The sequence below is a fragment of the Melanerpes formicivorus genome, unplaced genomic scaffold, assembly GCF_026170545.1.
Source record: "Melanerpes formicivorus ecotype bairdi unplaced genomic scaffold, bMelFor1.0.p_v2 SCAF_28, whole genome shotgun sequence".
Taxonomy (NCBI): domain Eukaryota; kingdom Metazoa; phylum Chordata; class Aves; order Piciformes; family Picidae; genus Melanerpes; species Melanerpes formicivorus.
The window spans coordinates 5472551-5494368 of NW_027142380.1; the positions used below are offsets into that span (position 1 = coordinate 5472551).

General features: G+C 38.5%; 1 protein-coding gene across 1 annotated transcript in view; it reads right to left on the reverse strand.

Moving 5' to 3' along the window:
• The window catches only part of SUCLG2 (succinate-CoA ligase GDP-forming subunit beta), a 152052-nt gene that overhangs the window by 61263 nt on the left and 68971 nt on the right, over positions 1–21818 (reverse strand). The window contains exons 5-9 of the mRNA XM_068154320.1: positions 15432–15584; positions 13068–13157; positions 10522–10618; positions 4938–5099; positions 2565–2707 (exon numbers count right to left, since the gene is read on the reverse strand). Of these exons, the coding sequence (XP_068010421.1) occupies positions 2565–2707; positions 4938–5099; positions 10522–10618; positions 13068–13157; positions 15432–15584 (645 nt within the window). The remainder of the gene's footprint in view (positions 1–2564; positions 2708–4937; positions 5100–10521; positions 10619–13067; positions 13158–15431; positions 15585–21818) is intronic.

A 21818-nucleotide genomic window follows, 5' to 3' on the forward strand; every position in this document is an offset into this window, starting at 1 on the left:
GGGATAAGAGCTGGATAAGAGCTGTGGTATGACCGACTGGTCATGTGCTAGGCTAAGCTCAAAAGAACTAATGCTAATAACTGCAAAAATTGGCAACAGTATTAAACCTCTAGAAAAAAACACAACATGTGCCAACAAAGCCATCACTTATATACCTCATATCCAGGTTTGCTATGAACTATACTCCCTGGAACAGGAAGCTTTCAGAAGCACCCTCTTTCCCCTGCATCCTACCAAATAACTGATTCTAGTGGGATTCTAAACAGTAATCCTTTCTTTTTATTCCTGGAGTGCAATAAAGATAACAGGCCAAAGAAAAATGCAGTGGAGCTGTTCTGTGATTCTTCCTGTGGATGGAAAAAAGATTATAAAAGGCATTCAAAAGGAAGAGAGGAGGCAACAAATTAATGAGGGATAAGCTGTGTTGCGTTGAAGCTAAAGCATTCTGCATCTTCAGCCAAAGCCAGGAATGGCAGAGCTACAGCTGTGCACAGGCACAGAATAAATGAGCATTTCAGGTCCTTTCCATACTACTTTTTCCTTGCCCCCACTGTCTAAATTAGCACAGCTTCACTAGCCCTGGTGGAAACAGCAACATATAAGTAGAATATGTAATAGAAGGAGGATATATTTACAAGTCAAATGTTGGGCTTCCAGGTGTCATATAGCTGGGAGCTATTGAAATGCCTTTTCTGCTTTAAAATTGTTTAAACTCAGTAAGATTCATCATCAAAATCAATACCTGCTGTTTGTGCTACAGCAGACAGAAGAACCTATTTAGCATAGTGATAATTATCAGCTAAGTTGTGTATCTAAGACTCTACTGCACCTGCTTCCCCACCACCAACACAAGTTTCAGAACTAAATTACTTCTCAGCCAAACCTTGATCTTCACACAAAGCATGAACTGAAGAACAACTCAAACACACACAAACAGATCTTTGTGTAACACCTTGTGAATAGCTAAAACTCACACAAATGGAGTCAAGCAGAACAGTGTCTAATAGCACCAGAAAATGAAGGAAACTACCAGGTTTTTCAGCATGAATCTTAAGGTCTGTCCTGCTTCCCTTCTGCCCTAGGCAAGATATATTACTTCTCTTCCAACCTGGTTTATTGTATTGTATTGTATTGTATTGTATTGCATTGTATTGTATTGTATTGTATTGTATTGTATTTCTCCAGGTCTATCTTATTTTAGGCATGTTAATGACTTGGAGATCACTAAGCAGAAAGAGACAACCTCTTCCTGTGGCTCTTGGGAGGAACATAAAGCTACACCTTTAGAAACAAAAGGCCAGTACCACCCAGGTCTGTGGGAGTGCAAAAAGATCCAGGAAGAATGTTTCAAATATTGCAGATGACTCTCTAGTACAATTGAGCCATCAAGGTTTTAAATACCTTAAAATCATGCAAGGAGAGTTACAACTTACAGTAAGTCAATCTGTCTTATTTTGTGCTGTAAATTTTCCTTTTCCTCCTGACTTTGTCTGGAAATTTTGCTGCAAACAATATCCACCTCTATTTGAAGAGGCATAACATTTTGTCACTTACTGCTGCACAGGGTACACAATTACAGCGATACAATTTTCACAGGAAGGTGGTATTCAGAGGAGCTGATATCACAGACAATGAACATGAGGGAAATGGATGGAAGCACAGAAAAAGCGATAAAGGAGATTAAGTCACAAAAAAGAAGCAGAATGTTGAAGTTGGGGTTTCTGCTTCAAGTGCAGAAGATGGAAAAGATGATCAAAGCCCTTTGACAGATTTTCATTAGTAAAATCTACAGCAACTTACATTCTGGCTACACACAAAAGCAGAACTCTGTGCTGGCAGGGGTGGTCAGCTGGCATTACTCCAATGCCTACGCTTGATCAATAGTCTCTCAGTAGACATATTCTACTTCTGTCTGCAAAGGGGACCAATGACCTCAGCAGGCTAGCATGCATCTCTAGAAATAACTTCTACTCAATACACACAGACTTAATGTCTTCTGTTATTCAAAAAGAAAAGAGCAACTGCACCTCCATCTGCAAAAGGAAGTGTTGGAACGTACCAGGCTACGATTCCAGCCTGTGAATGTTAATTAAACACAGACTATCCTGCAGTGAGGAATCAGATATTTTAGAAACCTTGAGCTTAAAAGAGTACAAATCAGCTTTTAGAATGAGCTGTTTGCTTAATTCTCATTTTCCTTCTCACTCTATTGTGGTGCTACAGTGCTAGGAATATTTTAAGCATCTAAATCTCTTCACAAATTCATCTTTAGGAGCCAGGTGTTTAAAGATCATTACCACAGCTGCACTTCTGTGTTGAACTGTTTTGAGAAGATACCCATTCCATTCAAGACTGACCAGCAAACCTAAGGAAGGGTGCATCAGGGACTGAAATGTCAGTTCAGTGTGTTCATAGTGAAATTTCTTTTCAGATTGCCCCTTTAGTAACTGATCCTCAGCGTTCATCCCATGATCTCTATTTTTTTCAGCACACTATTAATAGTCCTGTAGGGAAGTTGTATTGCTACATGGGGGAAACTTCTGGTCCACACCCAACACCTTTACCTTTGGATCAGCAGTCAGCAGCTTGAATGCTTGGTATACTTGGGATTCTTTCACACCTCCACCAAGATCCAAGAAGTTGGCTGGCTTTCCACCATTCAAGGATATTATATCACACGTTGCCATTGCAAGTCCAGCTCCATTGACTGTAATTGTAAACATCAAGTGCTTATATTTCACATTAATGGATACAGGACTTTCGAAAAGGCATAAAACATATAAATACAACCACATAACACAGCTCAAAACGTTACATAAATATCTATATCTAAACAGGCCAATATCTATGGCTGCATAGACACTGCTATATAAGTCCCTTTATTACTATCAATTTTACAACCCACATGTGCACCTTCCTTTTAGTGTTTCTGAGCACTGGAATAGTAATTGTGGAAATGTGAAAACATTTGATTTAAAAAAAAGAAAAAAAAAGAGACCTTTAAGCTTCTGGGAAGACTCATCTCATCAACAATATGGGAAAGACAAACTGAATCTTTAAGCTTTCCTCCCATCACTCTGATAGCTGTCAATGATGCTTTGTACCACTATAAAACAGACAACGAAGTCCTGGGGACAGGTACCCAGAAACTGCTTTTTATTTTACACTTGCACCAGTCTAGAAGGGTTCCTGAACATCCTCCAAGAGAGGAAAAGTAAGTGAGAATTATATGTCACCAGAAAGTTGCTACTGCTGGGCAAAGTAAGGCTTCTGTGTTCAAAAGTGATACTCAGTACTGAAAAATACCACTGTAGTGTTGCAAATTAATGTTTGGAGTTTTGACTGGGGGTTTGGGTGTGTTGGCTGGTTGGGTTTATTGTTGGTTTGGTTTGTTATGGGGTTTTTGTTTGGGATTTTTGTTTTGTTGTTGTGTTTGGGTTTTGGTTGGTTGGTTGGTTTGGTTTTTCTTGGTGGTTGTGGTGTTTTTTGGGTTTATTTTGTTTTGTTTTCTTCTTGAGTGTTTTTCTGTTTGTGTTTATTTTTGTCACTGTGGTGGGTTTTCTTTGTGTCTTTTTCCCCCTTTTGGCTTTGTTTGGTTGTTTTCTTTTAAATTGAGATTCAAGTCTCACTGTCAGTGAATCAACTGCAACACATAACCAGTATCATCTAGATTTGTGGTTAGATTACATATTGTGTCCAGAGAAGGGCAACAAAACTGGTGAGCGATTTGGAGTACAAGCCCTATGACTAGAGGCTGAGGGAGCTGGGGTTGCTTAGCCTGGAGAAGAGGAGGCTCAGGGGAGACCTTACTGCTGTCTACAACTACCTGAAGGGAGGTTGTAGCAGGTGGGAGTTGGCCTCTTCTCCCAAGCAACCAGCACCAGAACAAGAGGACACAGTCTCAAGCTGTGCCAGGGGAGGTTTAGGCTGGATGTTAGGAAGAAGTTCTTCACAGAAAAAGTGATTGGCCATTGGAATGTGCTGCCCAGGGAGGTGGTGGAGTCACCACCACTGGGGGTGTTTAGGAAGAGACTGGATGGGGTGCTTGGTGCCATGGTTTAGTTGATTAGATAGTGTTGGATGATAGGTTGGACTTGACGATCTCAAAAGTCTCTTCCAACCTGGTCTATTCTATTCTATTCTATTCTATTCTATTCTATTCTATTCTATTCTATTCTATTCTATTCTATTCTATTCTATTCTATCCTATCCTATCCTATCCTATCCTATCCTATCCTATCCTATTCTATTCTAGCAATGCAAATGCTGGTCATTTTCTCACCAAGCTGTGACAAAATGCCTAATTCAATTAGATTCCCAACAAAATGTTGTACTGGCTAAAAGAATTTGTACAAAAGGAAATATATTTGGAGCATAACTGGCTTTTTTACTTATCTCTTCTAAACACAAGAGTAATTTCTGTTCTACAGAAACTTCAGGAGAACACAAGCCTTGTGTTTTCCTTTTAACAGCCAACCAGATATATATTTTTTTAGCAGATTTCCTTAAAGCAAAATTAAGTCCAATGCTCAATTGCAAATGGGAATCTCGTGTTTTTACACACATACTTTTGCCTCTGAAGTAACACCAGCTTATCTTCGGAAATTAGTGATCAAATTTTGATAATTTTCTTGGTTTAATTGGAAAGATCAATCCATCAGCTTAAAAATTCAGAACACACAAAGCCCACAGGCTTCTCCCTCCACCTGCCTTCTCTCTGGCACCATACGTGCCCTTCTTGTTTGCTGTAGTCCTCACCACAGTTTCAGCTCAATTTTAGTTTCATTCCTGCAAGAACTTGTGGAAGGACAGACAACCTCAGCAAAACAGACTGAAATATTGTCAGGGTGGATTGAATGTCAGAATGTAAACAATGTCTATACACTGAACAAGTAGGAATTTGTCTTCAAATGTCTTTTGGATTTATTTGTTCTTACCAAAGCAAGCAATATTTCCATCCAGTCCTATATACTTTAAGTCATATTTGGCAGCTTCATTCTCTATAGGCTCATTTTCAGACTTGTCATCCATGGCAAATATTTCTTTTTGCCTAAATTCTGCATTGTCATCAAAGTTTATCTTGGCATCAAAACAAACAACTGAAGAAAAAAAAAAAGACAAGAAAAAACAACATACAGGAATTTAGCAATTACAGTCAGTCAGAGCTCCTGAAATACTATGACTACTCCATCAGGGAGAAGGAAAAGGTGGCTTAAGGACTGATGCTGCTTCCAATATATGATCAGCTGAAGTTCCAGCATTAAGTCCCAGCAGAGAAGAGCAAGTTTTCCTTAAATCTTAAATTGAGAAAAACTAGAGCAAGCATCTCCACACAAGACATCTTGCCACAGGATGAACTTCTGTGTTTGCTTCAAATGAAGTTTCCATAAGCTATGAAGGTACTTTCTGTGATTTGGACAGGTGGTCTGCAGGAATCTCATCATTCTACTTTCAGTCTTCTGAAAGCATGATTGATAGAACAAGGTAACAGGGTAAGGATCCAAGGCAATGTCTGGTAGCACACACACACACACTCATTTAAAGCTGAGCAATACAAATACAATCCTTAGCCATCATTTTAATTTATAATGTTATTAGCCCTACATATATTATTTCCCTAAAGGTTTGAATTAAACCAACTTCAAGCCAATGCATGTTGAAAATGATCAAGACATGACTTCCAAATAAAGAAAATTTTAAAAGTAAATATAAAACTTCTCATCAATGTCAACATCCACTCTGGCTGTAAAACAAATTAAGAAGTAGCTAAACCTGACTCTATTAAATCACTGATACAAAAGACTAGCTGGGAGACATAATATTCCTGCAAAAATGTCAGTCACAGAACTGCATATAGAATGAACTGGTTATTTGCCTATTTACTGACTCATTATTTCTATGGGTTTGCACAGGCAAACACCTCATTAGATTAAAATGTTCTAAGTAAATGTAAGACTCTATACTTCTCATTTCCCTATTTAAGTAATTTGACATGTACTATATCCAGATTGTAATTGCTGACTGAAGTATAATTGATTTCTCAATGCAAACCAGACAGATTTAAGTGCCTTTAAAAGCTGCATCCAGAAAAATCTAATGGTTTCTCTTCCTGCTGTGCTGCATTCATACACATCCATGGTATAGGTGCACATGCTCATGAGCACTGTACACATCTCTGCAATTACAGGTCAGCCACAATTAAGAATTTTTAGTCTTTGGTCTAGATACTCAATTCAAACAACTAATCAAGATAATCTTTTTTTGTTGGTTTTTGTTTTGTTTTTTTTTTTTAATGTACAATTGCTTAACATTATAAAAGATATCCAAGCAAACAGTAATCAAAACATCTACACAAAAAAAGGAGAGTCTCAGCTGTACGCTTTGATTAGCACCGGGTTTTCTTTCTTTGGTTTTCTGATGCTGATGGAGTTCTGTGGGGTTTTTTAAATACACTTCATTTGTAACCAGTACCACATTGAAATTAAAATAGGATCAAGCTTAATTTTAGTGACTGCAGTTTCACAAAACTGAGTATTTGTGTGTAATAAATCTGTCTTGGAAGAACCTTCAAGAGGAGCCTGGATGAAGCACTTTAGTTTAGTTGATTAGATGGTGCTGGGTGAGAGGTTGGACTTGATGATCTCGAAGGTCTTTTCCAACCTGGTTAATTCTATTCTACTCTAACCCAGATCTTACCTGGGCAACCATCAGGTATGAATCACTAACAATATTCTTCTATTGTACTGCTTTGATTTTATTTTTTAACCATGAACTAAGACCTGTACCATTTTTCTCCTTCAAGCTTTCAGTTCCTTAAATTTCTAAACCAAGCCAAAGCTAGAGTAAAACTGCAGGCTCAGAGCTCTGTTTACCTTAGACATGAACATCCTCAATGACACATTAATAGAATCTCATTTCCACAGAACATTCACCTTTAACAAAGGCCATGCTGTATAGATGTAGCATGAAAAACACCTATTAATATTTATCAAACTATTTTCACCATCAAAAGCCCTTTGTTACATGCATGATAGATTATATAAATGAATTTTTCACCCTAAACAAAGAAAGCTCCAAGACTTATATTCATGGAGTACTTCTGTTGTTTTTGCTAGCTGTGTAGGGGTTTTGTCATCTGCCAATTCAACAGCTTACACTGAAAGCAAACAAAGGCAAAAAAAACACAAAGAAATTGGCAGTTACAGGCTTCTGACCCAATAGTGTTAACAGAGAATTTGCTACAAAATTAAACAAAGGGAATACATACTGCAATGTATCTTTTAATGGAAATGCACACAAGTGAAAAACACAGCAAGAAATAAATCCATCTCAACCGTTTCTTTGACAGAAATAATGGTCCCCATACAGAGACTTATCTTTTATCACTAGAAATAACTGCATTAAGCTACTCAAATTTTCTTCCATTTGTTTTTATCTTTATTCTGCTGTAAGCCACTTCAGATGGAGAAACTGCCAGCAAAAGAGGAATAAGCACAGGAAGAATTCTATGTGTGTCTGCTAGTAAGATGGCATTCGCAGCTTGAAACCCACTGGTTTTGCTTCTCAGTTTCCTGGATGAGGAAAAACATCCAAAAAAACCCTCCTAGTATCCCTCAGATTAAGTCCTCCTCACTAAATATGCACAGTCATTCCAGAAAAGCTACACTGGTAACTTGTCCAAATCAGCTCATTTTTTCATCTCACAGCATGCAAGGTTAATCCTGTAAGACCTTTTAGGATCACCAGTTTCGATTCCTCTTGTTCTTACTGTCCTCTCCATCACTGCCCTTTATTGTCCACCAAGTTCCTCTCTGTTAGTAATCAAATATGTTTTGAGAACCTCAATGATGCCCCTGTTCTGCTACCTGACAGTGCCGTCCCTGCCCTTCTTACATCCTTCCCAGTGTCTATACGCACAGTGTCCACTGACTAACAGCCAAAACACACTTGTAGTCCTTGTAGGATGTCATGGCTGAGATGATGTAGGTACTGAACTGTGGACTTTATTCCTTGCTCTGCCAAAAGAGCAGAACAGTAAAGCACTTCTATAACAACTATCTGAGCTAGTTTTGAACCAGCAAGTGTGAGTATCAGAAGAGCCTAGTCCTGGAATTTATCAAAGATGTCCCCAGTTTCTGACATCTGACTAAGCAAAAGGACTACTGAGTACCTTCTATACTGCCCTGCATTGTTAAGGTATCTTGGTTAATCATTCCAGTAAAAAAATTGTTTCAACAAGTGCTGAGGAAGGAAATTCTGGTTCTATAGGATCAGTGGTCTTGAACCCACAAAATAAACCTGGTAAGTACATCAGTCACAGCAGACAAACACACCAACGAATTTGTTTTGAAGTGAACATCATAATCCACAGGGAAGTTCTCCAGCAGTCTTTGTTCCACCTATTTTAAAGGTCCCATTCATCTTCAAAAGGTCAAAAGTGTCATGTGTAGCCCATTGCTAGAATGTGAAAAATCCAGACCATTCATTTTACAAGGCTCTATTTCATTGTTCTGCTTTAACTTCACTGGACAACACAATATGAAAATGTCACTCTCACCTCACCCCCAAATGGTTTCGTTGAGGCTAAAAGATCTATTTTAAGGGGGGGGGGGGGGGGGGGGGGGAGAAGGGGGGAGGGAGAGGGCAACAACAGCCTATTGGGTTTTGAAGGTAAATTTTCCATTTCCATTTAAAATACAGCCTACAATAGAACTGCACAGGTCAACAGCAGGGCTTTTTGTCTCTCTCCCCTAGCAGACATTTCACAAAGTGCATAAGAACCGGTGGAGCTACAATTAGATGCTAAGAATCTGGCTTACATTTATGAAGCCAGGTGAGGTGTACAATGCAGAAATTATTGATTCAATGTGCAGGTTATTATGGTGTGCCAAACAAGCCAAAAATCTGAGCACAGATCTGGTGGAAATTATTTTCCAGAGGCAAACTCTATCCAGAGAGCAAAGGATTCTGGTGGCAAGAATGGTAAACTCCCCGCTGCCCCAAGCCACAACCATGAAGGAATTCACAACAGGTGTTAGCAAAACAGGAGTGATACATGTATGACATAAAAAATGTTCTTCCAACTTAGTTTAACCTGAAAAGAGCTTATTATGTAAAAACAGTCAGTGACACATTTGATCATTTTTATCACCTCTGTTACCCTCATATACTTTAACAGACAAGATATTCTTGTTTGGTTTTAAAATGCTACTTTACAAAAAGGCATTTTAGTGTCACAAAGCCTGTTAAATAACGTGGAGTACCATTATTTAAGATATCTTATTACAAAAGAGTGGGGCTGGACTTATTTTACACCTTTTGGAGCTTTTCAGAGGTCATTACTAGCAGAATGTTCCTTTAAACACCATACAAGTCACGACCAATTCTTTTGCATTTGTTTCTTTAATAAGGAGGGAAACCCAAGATTGGACAACTGGAAGAGACAAGTCCAAACACAGCTTCTGGATTCCTGACCACCTGAGCCAAAACCAGAGATTGTAAGTGAAAAGCAGTTTATTTTACCAACCAAATGTGAGCACAGAAAAAGTATTTTCAAAATGCTGGTTCTTTCAATTAATACTGGGTGCTGTGAGGAACCCATGTTCTTAACTTTCACAGCAGTGATCTTTTACCAAGTTTCCAGGACAGCAATTAAGCAGCCACATTCCTATTGTCTCTTAAGATGGCTAAAAGCTTTGTCTTTCCATTTCCTAATCTGCAATCTCTAGGCATATCTTACAAAACTGGAGCAAAGCTGGAAATGTGTTTCTTGGACAACAATAAACACCCATCAGCACTTCTCAGGGTCAAAGACTTTTCTCAAATCACAAAATGATACCACAGGCCTCTACTAGGACATTACTAGTGTTTGTGACACTGAAGTTTCAGCCAGCTCCCCCTGAGCTCCACAACTTCCCATCTTCATCCATGACAATTGGAAGAAAAGGTTTCAGTTTGAAAACCAACTACTGTAGCAATGTAAAAACTAACCTAGCTCCTTGTTTTTACCATTTTCTTATCCCTGTATCCATGGTGGAAGCAGATCACCCTTCTTCTTCCCAAAAGATGTAGCTAAGTGTCAGTTCCAGTTGGAATTTCTCCTGTGCTCTAGTAGGCTGCAGAGTTGAGCACTTATAATTTGAACTTAGCCATATGTTTATAAATGTAAAATAACAAGTTTATTTCCAAACAATCTAAGTAATTCTAATGGCATTAACAAAGCAAAACCAATCCCAAAATAAACTCAAGAAAAACTCAACTTTGAACAAAGAGCACAAGAGCAGAAAATGTTGCTGTTTCTCACCAAGCATAACATGCAGAAGCCAATACTTCCACTACTTGGATGAAATAACAAAGGGTATTGAAATGTAAAATCTGCCATGGGAATATTTATGAATGTTGCTTAAATTACATTACAAAATGAAATGAATGCAAAGCTCCTGCTATAGCCTTCTATGCAATTTAATTTACAGCTTGCATAAATAAACAATTAGAATGCATTCGATTCCTTCCATTTCTTACCTTGCCCTTCTGGAGTTTCACCAAAGGGATTCACTTCAACCTGAGTGGCATCAATTTTCAAGAAAAGATTATACAGCTTCTTAATTTGATCAGCTGCCTATATTTGATGGAGAGATTCACAGTGAGCACACAGAAGAGCCAAAGTTACTGTTTTCATGGCAAAGGTAAAGCATTACTGATCATTTTTAATCATCTTAAATTGCACACCAGCTCTAGATGGCAGCTGCTTTTATTTCTGTTTTCCTAATCATATTTATGTAGTATTTAAAATAGCTCTAATGTAGCATTATGATACTGCATAACATTTAGTATATGTGCATTTAAAGGCTACAAAATAAACAGCACGATTACTATGGCAAGTTTAATTTTCAAAGTGCCTAACAGTTCATAATGACATACTCTCCAGTGTGCTTAGCTCTAAGTTGCCTCTACATTAATCAGTCTAAATACAGAAACCATAAAGCAGTATGTGCTTATTAGTAACTTCAGAAAAAGAGATGTTTGTCCTTCTTACATCAATCCAAACTCTTTTTTCTGAAGAAACTGTGTCAGAATCATGCTTGTTTACTCTTATCAGGATACTCTTGCTTCTTACTTATTGTCCCTCACCATGTATCTCTGCCAGTGGTTCTGCGTGCCTGTAAGTATCATGACTGACTACTGACTTCAAAGACCTTTTGTTCTTATTTGCTCTTATTTCATTCCTTTTGTTATTATTCCATTAATAGAACATCTTAAATAACAACAACATGAATGTGCATTAAAAACAAACCAAAAAAAATTCCCTTTGGCTCATTACACACTGACAACTTATTAGCTGAAGTAAGTTTGCAGATGAAGAAGTGCACTAATAAAAGAACCACTCAAATTTATGCCTTCATTACTGATCAGTTAACTGAAGTACACAAACTAAAAATATTTGGGACCTCTCCTAATAAGCAAAGTTAATGAGAATAAAAGAACCAGAAGTCAGCTTCCTCTCACAGCACCATTTATAAGAAATAAAACAGCATGACTGGAAAGACTCAGCCCCAACACTGCACTACATCAGGAGGAGCACATTCCCCTCTCCCTTTACTCATTGCTGAGACAGCTACACCTCGAGTCCTGTGTCAAATTTTCGGACCAACACATCTAAGACTCTGTAAATAGTTACAGTCTGGAAACAGCATACAAATTGTTTATGAAGTTGTGCTCAAAAGTCATCACCTGATGCATTCTCAGTGGTTTTGACTTAGAAAAAATCATCAGTTCTAAATCTGCACTCACCAAGGTTGCAGTTTCCTTGGCTTGAACACTTCAGCTGACAAACTATCTTAATACCACATAGGTAAGGCTATTAACAGAGAAGAAGCCCCACCATGCAACCCCACAGCGATTCTGGGCAACCTGCGAAGCTGCTATTGCGCTAGCACGCTGCTGTAATTTTAACAGATCACCAGAATCACTTAACTTTTATTAAGGGCTGCTCCATCTTTTAGCACCTCTCTGAATCAGGCAGCTTAACGTCAACATTTCTCTTTTTCAAGGTCTACAAGTACTGAGCCTCTTCGCGGCAAAGCATAAAATCCCAACCTAGAAATATTGAATGTATAAGTAAATACTGGGGATTTGTCTGAAGAAAAACTATGTCCTTCTGCTTCAGTAAATTCCTGTAGGTTGACAGCAGAAGGAATGAAAAGCTTTCACTGCAGCATTATTTAAATGCATTGTTGAAAAGTCCATATATTGCTGTTAATTATTAAGTACCAGAACTCTTCAAGGGTTGAAAGGTTCTACATAATCATTCCTCCTCATTAGATATACAGCTAAATCTTCAAACGTGTGTTAATCAACTTAATGATTATGCATTTGTTAATTGCATGGTTGGGATAGAAAATAATTAAAACTGTTGAATTAGAAATAAAGGAGTTCTTTAAAAATGACAGTCTGATCCAATGGCAAAAAAAAAAAAGCCCAGGCAAAAGCAGCACAAACAAGCTTTCTCTTCAACTCTGAAAAATGATTCATGAGGGAAAAATATCTTGCACATTTGTGTACAATTTGGAATTCATATATACATACACACATACATACACATATATATATATATATATATATGTAAAGAAATCCTGGATAGAAAACAAGCTGTCAGCCTTTTGGCTTTGAGCTGAATACTGGAAAATAAAACCCATCAAAAATGTTTCAATTACATAGAGAAACACATTTCTACTTCTCCCCATAATAATGGCTAAAAAAGCTCTGCCCACATCACTCACTGCTCTCCAGTGGAATTCCACTGAAATCAAAAGAATCCCACTTGATGCAACAGCATGTTGTCATCAACTGCTTCAAAGACCAGGGACTTTCACTTTGGAACAATAAGGGCCTTCATTCAAGTTGTTAAAGCCTGATGACAATTATACAGACACAGTTTAGCATTTAAAATGTCAAAATGATTCTGGTCTAATGGACACTCAGCCTTTCATGTCTGTTTCGAAAGCATTTGACCATATAGCTGGGCTAAAAGGTCTTCAGTATAAACCAAGGGAGAAGAATCAAGTTACCTGCTGCTGCAGAGGTCCTTTGAAACCCAAATTTTTTGCCATCTGCAATGCCTGATGATCCTTTATGCCTTCACAAATATCTATTTCCTCCTGCAACGACGATGTGCATAAACACAGCTAAATATTCAATCTGAATGGAGATTTAGAACTTCAAAAGGAAAACACTTAGTATACTTTGGCAAATTAGTAATTAAAGCATGGCTGTTTGCCAAAGCTCCCTGAGACTGAGGCTATAGCAGCTGCCTATAGGGTATGTTATAATTACCACACCAACTAGGAGAGAGTCCTTCCAAAAACTACATAATTCTTCAGGGTGGCATGCTGACAAGACAATGTGACACCAGTTTTCACTTTTAATTACTGTACAGATGGCGTTGACGAATATTTAGTCTGTTAATTTCTATGACATCTTCTGGAATAGTTTCAAGGCAATGGGTGTCACTGCCCAGCAACACTGGGAAGTTTATCCAAAGTTTAAAATGCACACTAAAATATTTTTACCATTCTTTGAATAATTATACTTGATGGCACCAATTATTGTCCCAGATGAAGAGCTTGTCTGCTCGTTATCACGCCACAGTTAACATAACATAAAAAAATAACCACTTAAATGTAGTCATCATTAAGGAAGGAATTACAACAGTTGTGTTTCAAATGCAGAAGTCATCCAGGTACAAAGCAATAGCTGACAACTCTGTCAATTAGAAGGAAAGAAAAACAACCACGGAAACAATAACCATATTGGCACCAGCCCACTTGTGCAAAACCTGTGTACCTACCAGAAGGTGAAACTCACTCATAAAATATTTCAGACATTAAGTATACCAAATCATGAAACAGTTAGACTTAATCTCTTTTTTTTTTTATTATCAAGCTAAGAGACACAAACACTAACAAAATCAGATGATAAACATCTACAAGAGAGAAGAGAAGAGAAGGGAAGGGAAGGGAAGGGAAGGGAAGGGAAGGGAAGGGAAGGGAAGGGAAGGGAAAGGGAAGGGAAGGGAAGGGAAGGGAAGGGAAGGGAAGGGAAGGGAAGGGAAGGGAAGGGAAGGGAAGGGAAGGGAAGGGAAGGGAAGGGAAGGGGAAGGGAAGGGAAGGGAAGGGAAGGGAAGGGAAGGGAAGGGAAGGGAAGGGAAGGGAAGGGAAGGGGAAGGGAAGGGAAGGGAAGGGAAGGGAAGGGAAGGGAAGGGAAGGGAAGGGAAGGGAAGGGAAGGGAAGGGAAGGGAAGGGAAGGGAAGGGAAGGGAAGGGAAGGGAAGGGAAGGGAAGGGGAGGGAAGGGAGGGAAGGGGAGGGGAGGGGAGGGGAGGGGAGGGGAGGGGAGGGGAGGGGAGGGGAGGGGAGGGGAGGGGAGGGGAGGGGAGGGGAGGGGAGGGGAGGGGGAGGTTAGGTTCGGAGAGGAGAGGAGAGGTTCGGAGAGAGAGAGGTTCGGAGAGGAGAGGTTCGGAGAGAAGAGAAGAGAAGAGAAGAGAAGAGAAGAGAAGAGAAGAGAAGAGAAGAGAAGAGAAGAGAAGAGAAGAGAAGAGAAGAGAAGAGAAGAGAAGAGAAGAGAAGAGAAGAGAAGAGAAGAGAAGAGAAGAGAAGAGAAGAGAAGAGAAGAGAAGAGAAGAGAAGAGAAGAGAAGAGAAGAGAAGAGAAGAGAAGAGAAGAGAAGAGAAGAGAAGAGAAGAGAAGAGAAGAGGAAGAGAAGAGAAGGAGAAGAGAAGAAGAGAAGAGAAGAGAAGAGAAGAGAAGAGAAGAGAAGAGAAGAGAAGAGAAGAGAAGAGAAGAGAAATGATTACACTATTTGGTAAACTTAACATCTGAAATATTTTATGAGCTTACCAAATCATATAACAGTTAGACTTAATCTCTCTCTTTTTATTATCAAGCTAAGAGACACAAACACTAACAAATCAGATGTTAAGCATCTACAAGATAGACTAGACTTGAATAGACTAGACTAGGAATAGAATAGACTAGGCTAGGAATAGAATAGGAATAGAATAGAATAGAATAGAATAGAATAGAATAGAATAGAATAGAATAGAATAGAATAGAATAGAATAGAATAGAATAGACACAATTACACTATTTGGCAAACTGAATGTCTGAAATATTTTATGAGATTACCAAATCATGTAACAGACCTTAATATCTCTTTTTATTATCAAGCTAAGAGACACAAACACTAACAAAATCAGATGTGAGGCATCTACAGGGATAACAGGTCTGATCCTCTGTTTGGTGGAATCACAATTTTTATTGGTTCTTATTGTCCTTTTTTCCATACATGGAAGAAAGAAAAATGGAAGGAGAAAGGACAAAAAATACTTTTTATAACTAATAAGAATAATTTGTCATTCAAAATATTATTTTAATACCTTAAAGATAAGTTCTGGGCTAGTAGCTGCAACTTCTTCTATGTCGACACCCCCCTGGGGACTGCCAACCATAACAGGTCCGTTGCAGGCTCTGTCCATCAAAATTGCAAAGTATGTTTCCCTGGAAATATCCAGTGCCTCTGCAACCATCACCTAAAAATGAATATATGGAAGAGAAAATGAAAACAACAAAAAAAGTAAAAGCAGCAACAGTTTGTGACTGGTCCATTTAGCTGGTGAGCAGAGAACACTGTCACTTCATGTTTTCTGAACTGTTTTTAAAATGGAGCAGTTTAATATCTGCTATCTTGGAAAGAAATGCTTGTTCCACTGCTTTTATAACATAATAGAACCCAGTGATCCTTTTCCCAAGAAATCCCCTCTCTCTAAGTAAAAGAATCCTTGGATGCTGCTGTTCTCACTGGAGCATGTAACAAGCAGTGTAAACCAGGAACACCCAATTGTTAGGTTTTATCCAAGAAGAGTATGGGAGCTGTGGCTGTGTCCACAAAGAGGACACAAGCACTTGAACATGCAACCCCCTGAAAAACTTGACTCACGAGGGACCACACTTTGCAAATCACAGAGGAGTAAGAGGGAAAGTTTGCTCTCAGTTATGTTTCATCACCAGGGCCACTACTCACCAGTAAAGCATCAGGCTTAACTTCTTTCCCTCATTCTGACAGAGGGCCATACGACACAATCTAAGCACCAAGTTTGTGCCCTGCCCAACTACTTCCTAAGGCTTACAAATAATTCTGACATCCAGCTTATTGCTTTCAGTTTAAAGACACAAGCAGAAGTGTGACTTTCAGATACATAATCAAGAAATACAGAATTCTTTTTTTCCAATGAGCTACTACTTTCTGTTTATAAACTACAGAGCCATTTCATACCAGTGCCAGACAGATACCTCAGCATGCAACAGAAAAGATGATCAAATCCTAATTGTTTAGAATCTACAAGTACTTACATTTAAGGGGGGGGGGGGGTTGGGGGGGTGGGTTCAAATGGCCTATAAAAATTCTTTGTTACAATTCTTTCTCTCCTCAAAACATGCCAAAGAAGTCCTCTCCATTTCAGTATTACAATATCTACACTTTCCTCTTCATTCAAACTGACAATTTTTGCAATAGCTGAACAATAGCTATTAAAGCAATTTCAGAGATTAAGTAATTTTAAACTTGGCAAAGGATTCACACATGTTTTGATGCAAAAATACTAAATTCCCCCCCAAACTTCTTCACCTTAAGAAGAAAAAAACACCTACATATGTTCATTATTAATTGTTCCTTATGATCATAACAGGTGTCACAATCTCAGGAGCAAAGACTGCGGTTCTGCTCTGCATTCCAGTTTTCTTTTCAACCTGGAATTTGAGCCACTACCTCTGCATTTTAATGACAGCACTACAGCTTCTCTTTACAACAATTTCCTCTCTTTCAGTGGAAGTAGTAGAAATCAGGATTAATATAATTAAGAAGGATTAAGTAGCAATGTCTTTGTAGCACTGTCTGTGCATAAAGCGACCGCTTCGAACAATGGTTGTATACAAAGATCATCACTCTGAACAAAACATAAAGTGAAATTTATTCAGTAGCTCAAATTCCTCAGATCTGAGAGGCATGTGTATACCTGCAGCCTTAAACCTCTGCCAACCAAGCAATATGTGTTCCATCACATAAGTATTGCTAGGCTTTTCATAGTTCAAAGACCATAAACAAGATAGATGCGCTGTACTTTCACCCATGTCACGGTTTTTGACACTCTACTCTGGATTACATGAGAAAGAATGCACCTACCTTCTGCCAGGCTGTACATCTTAACAGTACAGGGGAGAAAAAAACCCAGCAAGAGACAAGAGATTAAATGAAGCCCACTGTGCTCATAATTGAAGGGAAGATACTTTATGGGGGTTTTGACTTGGTAGAAATTTGTTCTATAGCAATTTTGCTTCGTTCTGTTTTTACTTTGCTTTATTCAGAGGACACAGGGTGATGTAAAGGAGCAGCTCGAATAAGCAACTGTTAAAAAGCAAACTAAAGAAAACTAGGGTGAAGAAGACAACTAAAAATGCAGAAAACTACTGCACTACTTTAAAGCATCTGCCTATTTCAGGCTACTAAAAAGCCAACTTTAGAAACACAGTTCAGCTTCCTGCAAAATAAAAAAGCAAAGACATGGAAAGCATCCTTGATTTGCTACTATTAGTCTTTTTTACCTGCATGCATGTTTTCAGCTTCTTACATATCCTGCATCAATGCATCTGAAAAATGCGAGTCAGTTGCTTTAGACATAGGTCAAATAAACCCAACTTGTCCTACAGGACCTTATCTGATCTGTTCAGGCAGTTTGGGCACTGCTCAGGATCAGGGCCAGACATAGGATGGGGAATCCACTCAACATCACATTTGCAAGCACAGCAGGTGGAACTTACATTATTAAATTAGGTATCTTTTCAACTGCTATGTCCAACCTGAGCAATTGCCCTCACTACTGCCAATTAACTGAGCCAACATCATCAAACATTTCTGTCTTAATTCACAAAACTACTGAGTGTCCATCTACTTCCTAGTAGGCAAGCTTACTGTAGAGTAAAAATTGTCAGACTATGGCAACATTTCTCATTTCTCCCAAGAAAAACCTCTTAAATTCCTTTGCCACCCTCCCTGCTTGATACAGAGCAAAGCAAGGGAAATTTGGTGGCTAAGGTCTTTAAATATTATTTGTTGAGTCATTCACACAACAAACCTAACACAAACACATTAACAAACAGTTCAGAGCACTGAAATGGAATACACAGACTGTTGACTCTTCTCATAATTTGTCTGTTTGTCCTATGACAAAGAATGTGAAGCATCATTATCTGTTTACCACATCAAGTTTCTATTTAAAATGTCCTGGGGAAAAAAAATAATATGTATAGAGAATAGAATATAGAATAGAATAGAATAGAATAGAATAGAATAGAATAGAATAGAATAGAATAGAATAGAATAGAATAGAATAGAATAGACCAGGTTGGAAGAGACCTTCAAGATCATCGAGTCCAACCTATCATCCAACACCACCTAGTCAACCATGCAATCAAGCACCCCATCAAGTCTCCTCCTAAACACCTCCAATGATGGCAACTCCACCACCTCCCTGGGCAGCCCATTCCAATGGCCAATCACTCTTTCTATGAAGAATTTCTTCCTAACATCCAGTCTAAACCTCCCCTGGTGCAGCCTGAGACTGTGTCCTCTTGTTCTGGTGCTGGTTGCCTGGGAGAAGAGACATATATATATATATATGTAAAAAATATCAGCTTTCTTTAAAGCTTCCTGGCAACTTTAAGCTTTCCTTCTTAAAAACAAATGATACCTAGCAGTCACATATCTGTTGTCACGAGGGTAAATATAACAGCTCTTTTATACTGAATCAAATATTCAAAATGTTAATTCTGCTATTGCTTGGAGAGAAAACACAGGTTGCAAATTCTCAGGTTGTCATGATAAGAGAAGACTGCCTTCTCAGATAACCAGGCTCTCCAAATTCCGAGCTGCCATAAGAGGATTTTATGTAAACGCACCAAATAGCTTCCAAGTTACAAGGGAACCGAGGAGATTGATATTTATTTGAAAAACAGCAACTTCAAGAAGCACAAACATGCTTTAAATTCTGTAGTAGGTGCATGAGCTGAGAAAGCAAGCTGAAAACTCCACTTTCTGCTCCATAATTGCTCTAATTGTAGAAAATTTCTATCTTTTTATTCCTTCCTTACAAGCAGATGTAAAAGGTACACGACTTTCACTCCCTGCCTTGACAGTAGCACATTGATTGTCTCACAGAAAGTGACTTAATAACTTCTGAAATATGCTTATTATCTTCATTTCTTAAAAGCCATGAATTCACTCAAACTTTGCAAAACACCACAAAGTTTCAAAACCACAAAAACCTAAACCCATGCTTTTTCTTTTCTTCCTAAACTGCAGTTTTCTTGAAGTTTGTGTACACAGACACATTCTTGCATACACACACACAATGCATATGCTTTGACACAGAATAAAAATGCCACCTATTCTCCACTTCCCCACTGCTCTTAGCATGCTTAAAGAGTCTGTTGGCATCTTCTGTGCACTAACTCCACTAAATGACATCTCAGACACAGCCAAACCCACTTTTAATTATATTTTACTGTAATTGGCCCTTGATTAAAACTGCAGTGCTTGCATTGTAGCCCTAATACTACAAAACTGAATGCTTCAACTCCTTCAACTACTTTGAAGATTCTAGAGTGAGCTAAGTTTGGAAAAGACAAACATTATCAAAATACATTAATATTTCTGGGTAATGGTATTATCATGACCTAGATGCATATTTTTTCCACATGCTTTCTTCACTACCTAACAAGCAAGGGAGAAACCATTAGCATACCACTGACCAAACTCTTTTGTAATCAATTAATTCAAAACAAGGTGTATGCTCTTAGCATACAGTACCAAGAATCAAGATTTCAACATTAGAAATATAAAACACATAAGCCTTGTTATGTATGTGTGTGATGAAGAGATGAATTAACCTGGAGCTTTTAAAAGCCAACTCTGTAATTGGAATGGAAGTCTATGACAATAGATGATCAGCTTCTCCCAGTGAAAAGCATCACACTGGTTTACCGTGCATCCATATTAAAATACCTGCAAGCTGTCTCCTGAAAGCTTTCCATGTAACTCTGTAGCAAAGGAACAATACAGAGTCTATCGAGGCTATATACTTTCCTGTACCACCAAAGTAAATATTTGAAGTGCAGCAGTGCAAACTTCATCTTAAACTTCACACATGCCCTAGCAGCACTCTCTTGACCACTGTTTATTCACAGAAGCCATGTGTGGTTGGGAAGGAAAGCTACTACACATCACATCTTCTCCAGCTATTCTATGCATGGTAGAAAAGTCATCTTCATATAACTCCTCTGACTAATCTATTTCAGACAAACCCAAGACTCACACCTGTCTTTCACTTCAATCAATTTCAAACAAATCTGCAAGCTGCTCCCTCAGAACTGTGTATGTAAATCAATCAACAGTCTTGCACTCAGACAAAAGAGTGAAATTTCCTGCATTTGTGTTCTCAGGGTAGGACAACTCAGACAAAAAATAATAATAAATAAAAGTAAAGCATTTATTTTAAAAAGCCTTCTTCTGCAATACAAATCTTTCAAAAGCAGAGTGCCTTAATATGGGTAACATGTATCCTTGTTTTAGATTCTTACTATTACCACAATCTCTGACAGATATGCCTTAATGGTAATACTCTTTCTCCTATTTAATATCTAGTATTTCTTTCTAACAACTGTGAGGAGTGATGGTAATCTGCTCTCCCTGCTCCCCAAGAGAAGAATTACCTAAGCACTTTCCTCCAGCCCTCATTAGACAATGTCTTTGCAGACAGGTGTTCTCCTTCTATGCTAATACAGCAAGCTGTTCACGATATATTAAAAGTGAACTGCAGATCTTTTCGGCTCATGCCAAATTATCCTCTGGCATCAAACACAGTGCAGATCTTATCTACACACCTGAATAAAACTCCTTGCTCAGTAAAACAAAGCAAGAGAGAAAAAGATGTACTGTAGAGAAGCAATTGCTAGGATTTCCTGACTTCATAGAATCACAGAATGTTAGGGGTTGGAAGGCACCTTGAAAGATCATCCAGTCCAGCCCTCTGCCAGAGCAGGACCACCTAGAGTACATCACACAGGAATGCAATCACGTGGGTTTTGAATGTCTCCAGAGAAGGAGACCCCACAATTTCTCTGGGCAGATAGGTTGAGTGTTCTGTTACCCTCACAGTGAAACAGTTTTTCCTTATGTTTACATGGAGTCTCCTGTGCTCCATCCAGCTTGCACCCACTGTCCCTTGTTCAGTCACTGGACATCACTGAGAAGAGCTTGGCTCATCCTCCCAACACTCACCCTCCATATATTTCTAAACATGAATGAGGTCACCCCTCAGTCTCCTCCAAGCTAGTGACCCTGCTCCCTCAGGTTTTCCTCATAAGGAAGATGTTCCATTCCCTTCATTGTTTTTGTGGCTCTATGCTGAACTCTTTCAAGCAGTCCTCTCTACTAAAGTAAAGGAAAATCTGGCTGAAGGGCCATTTTTGCTTCTCATATTTAGGCCCATACTTTTATTTAAAGCACTATATTTAGGATGAAGTGAATCTTGGCACCTTGATGTATGCATCATAGGTAAACGAATTACCATGTATTAGCTGAACCACTACCATGACCACATTTTACTCTGTATATGCAACAAGTAAGGAAGAATCTACTTTTAGACATCATTTTCATTTTGCTGGTTTAGGGTTTTTATTATTTGGTTTTTATTTAAATTGAGGTCATTCTC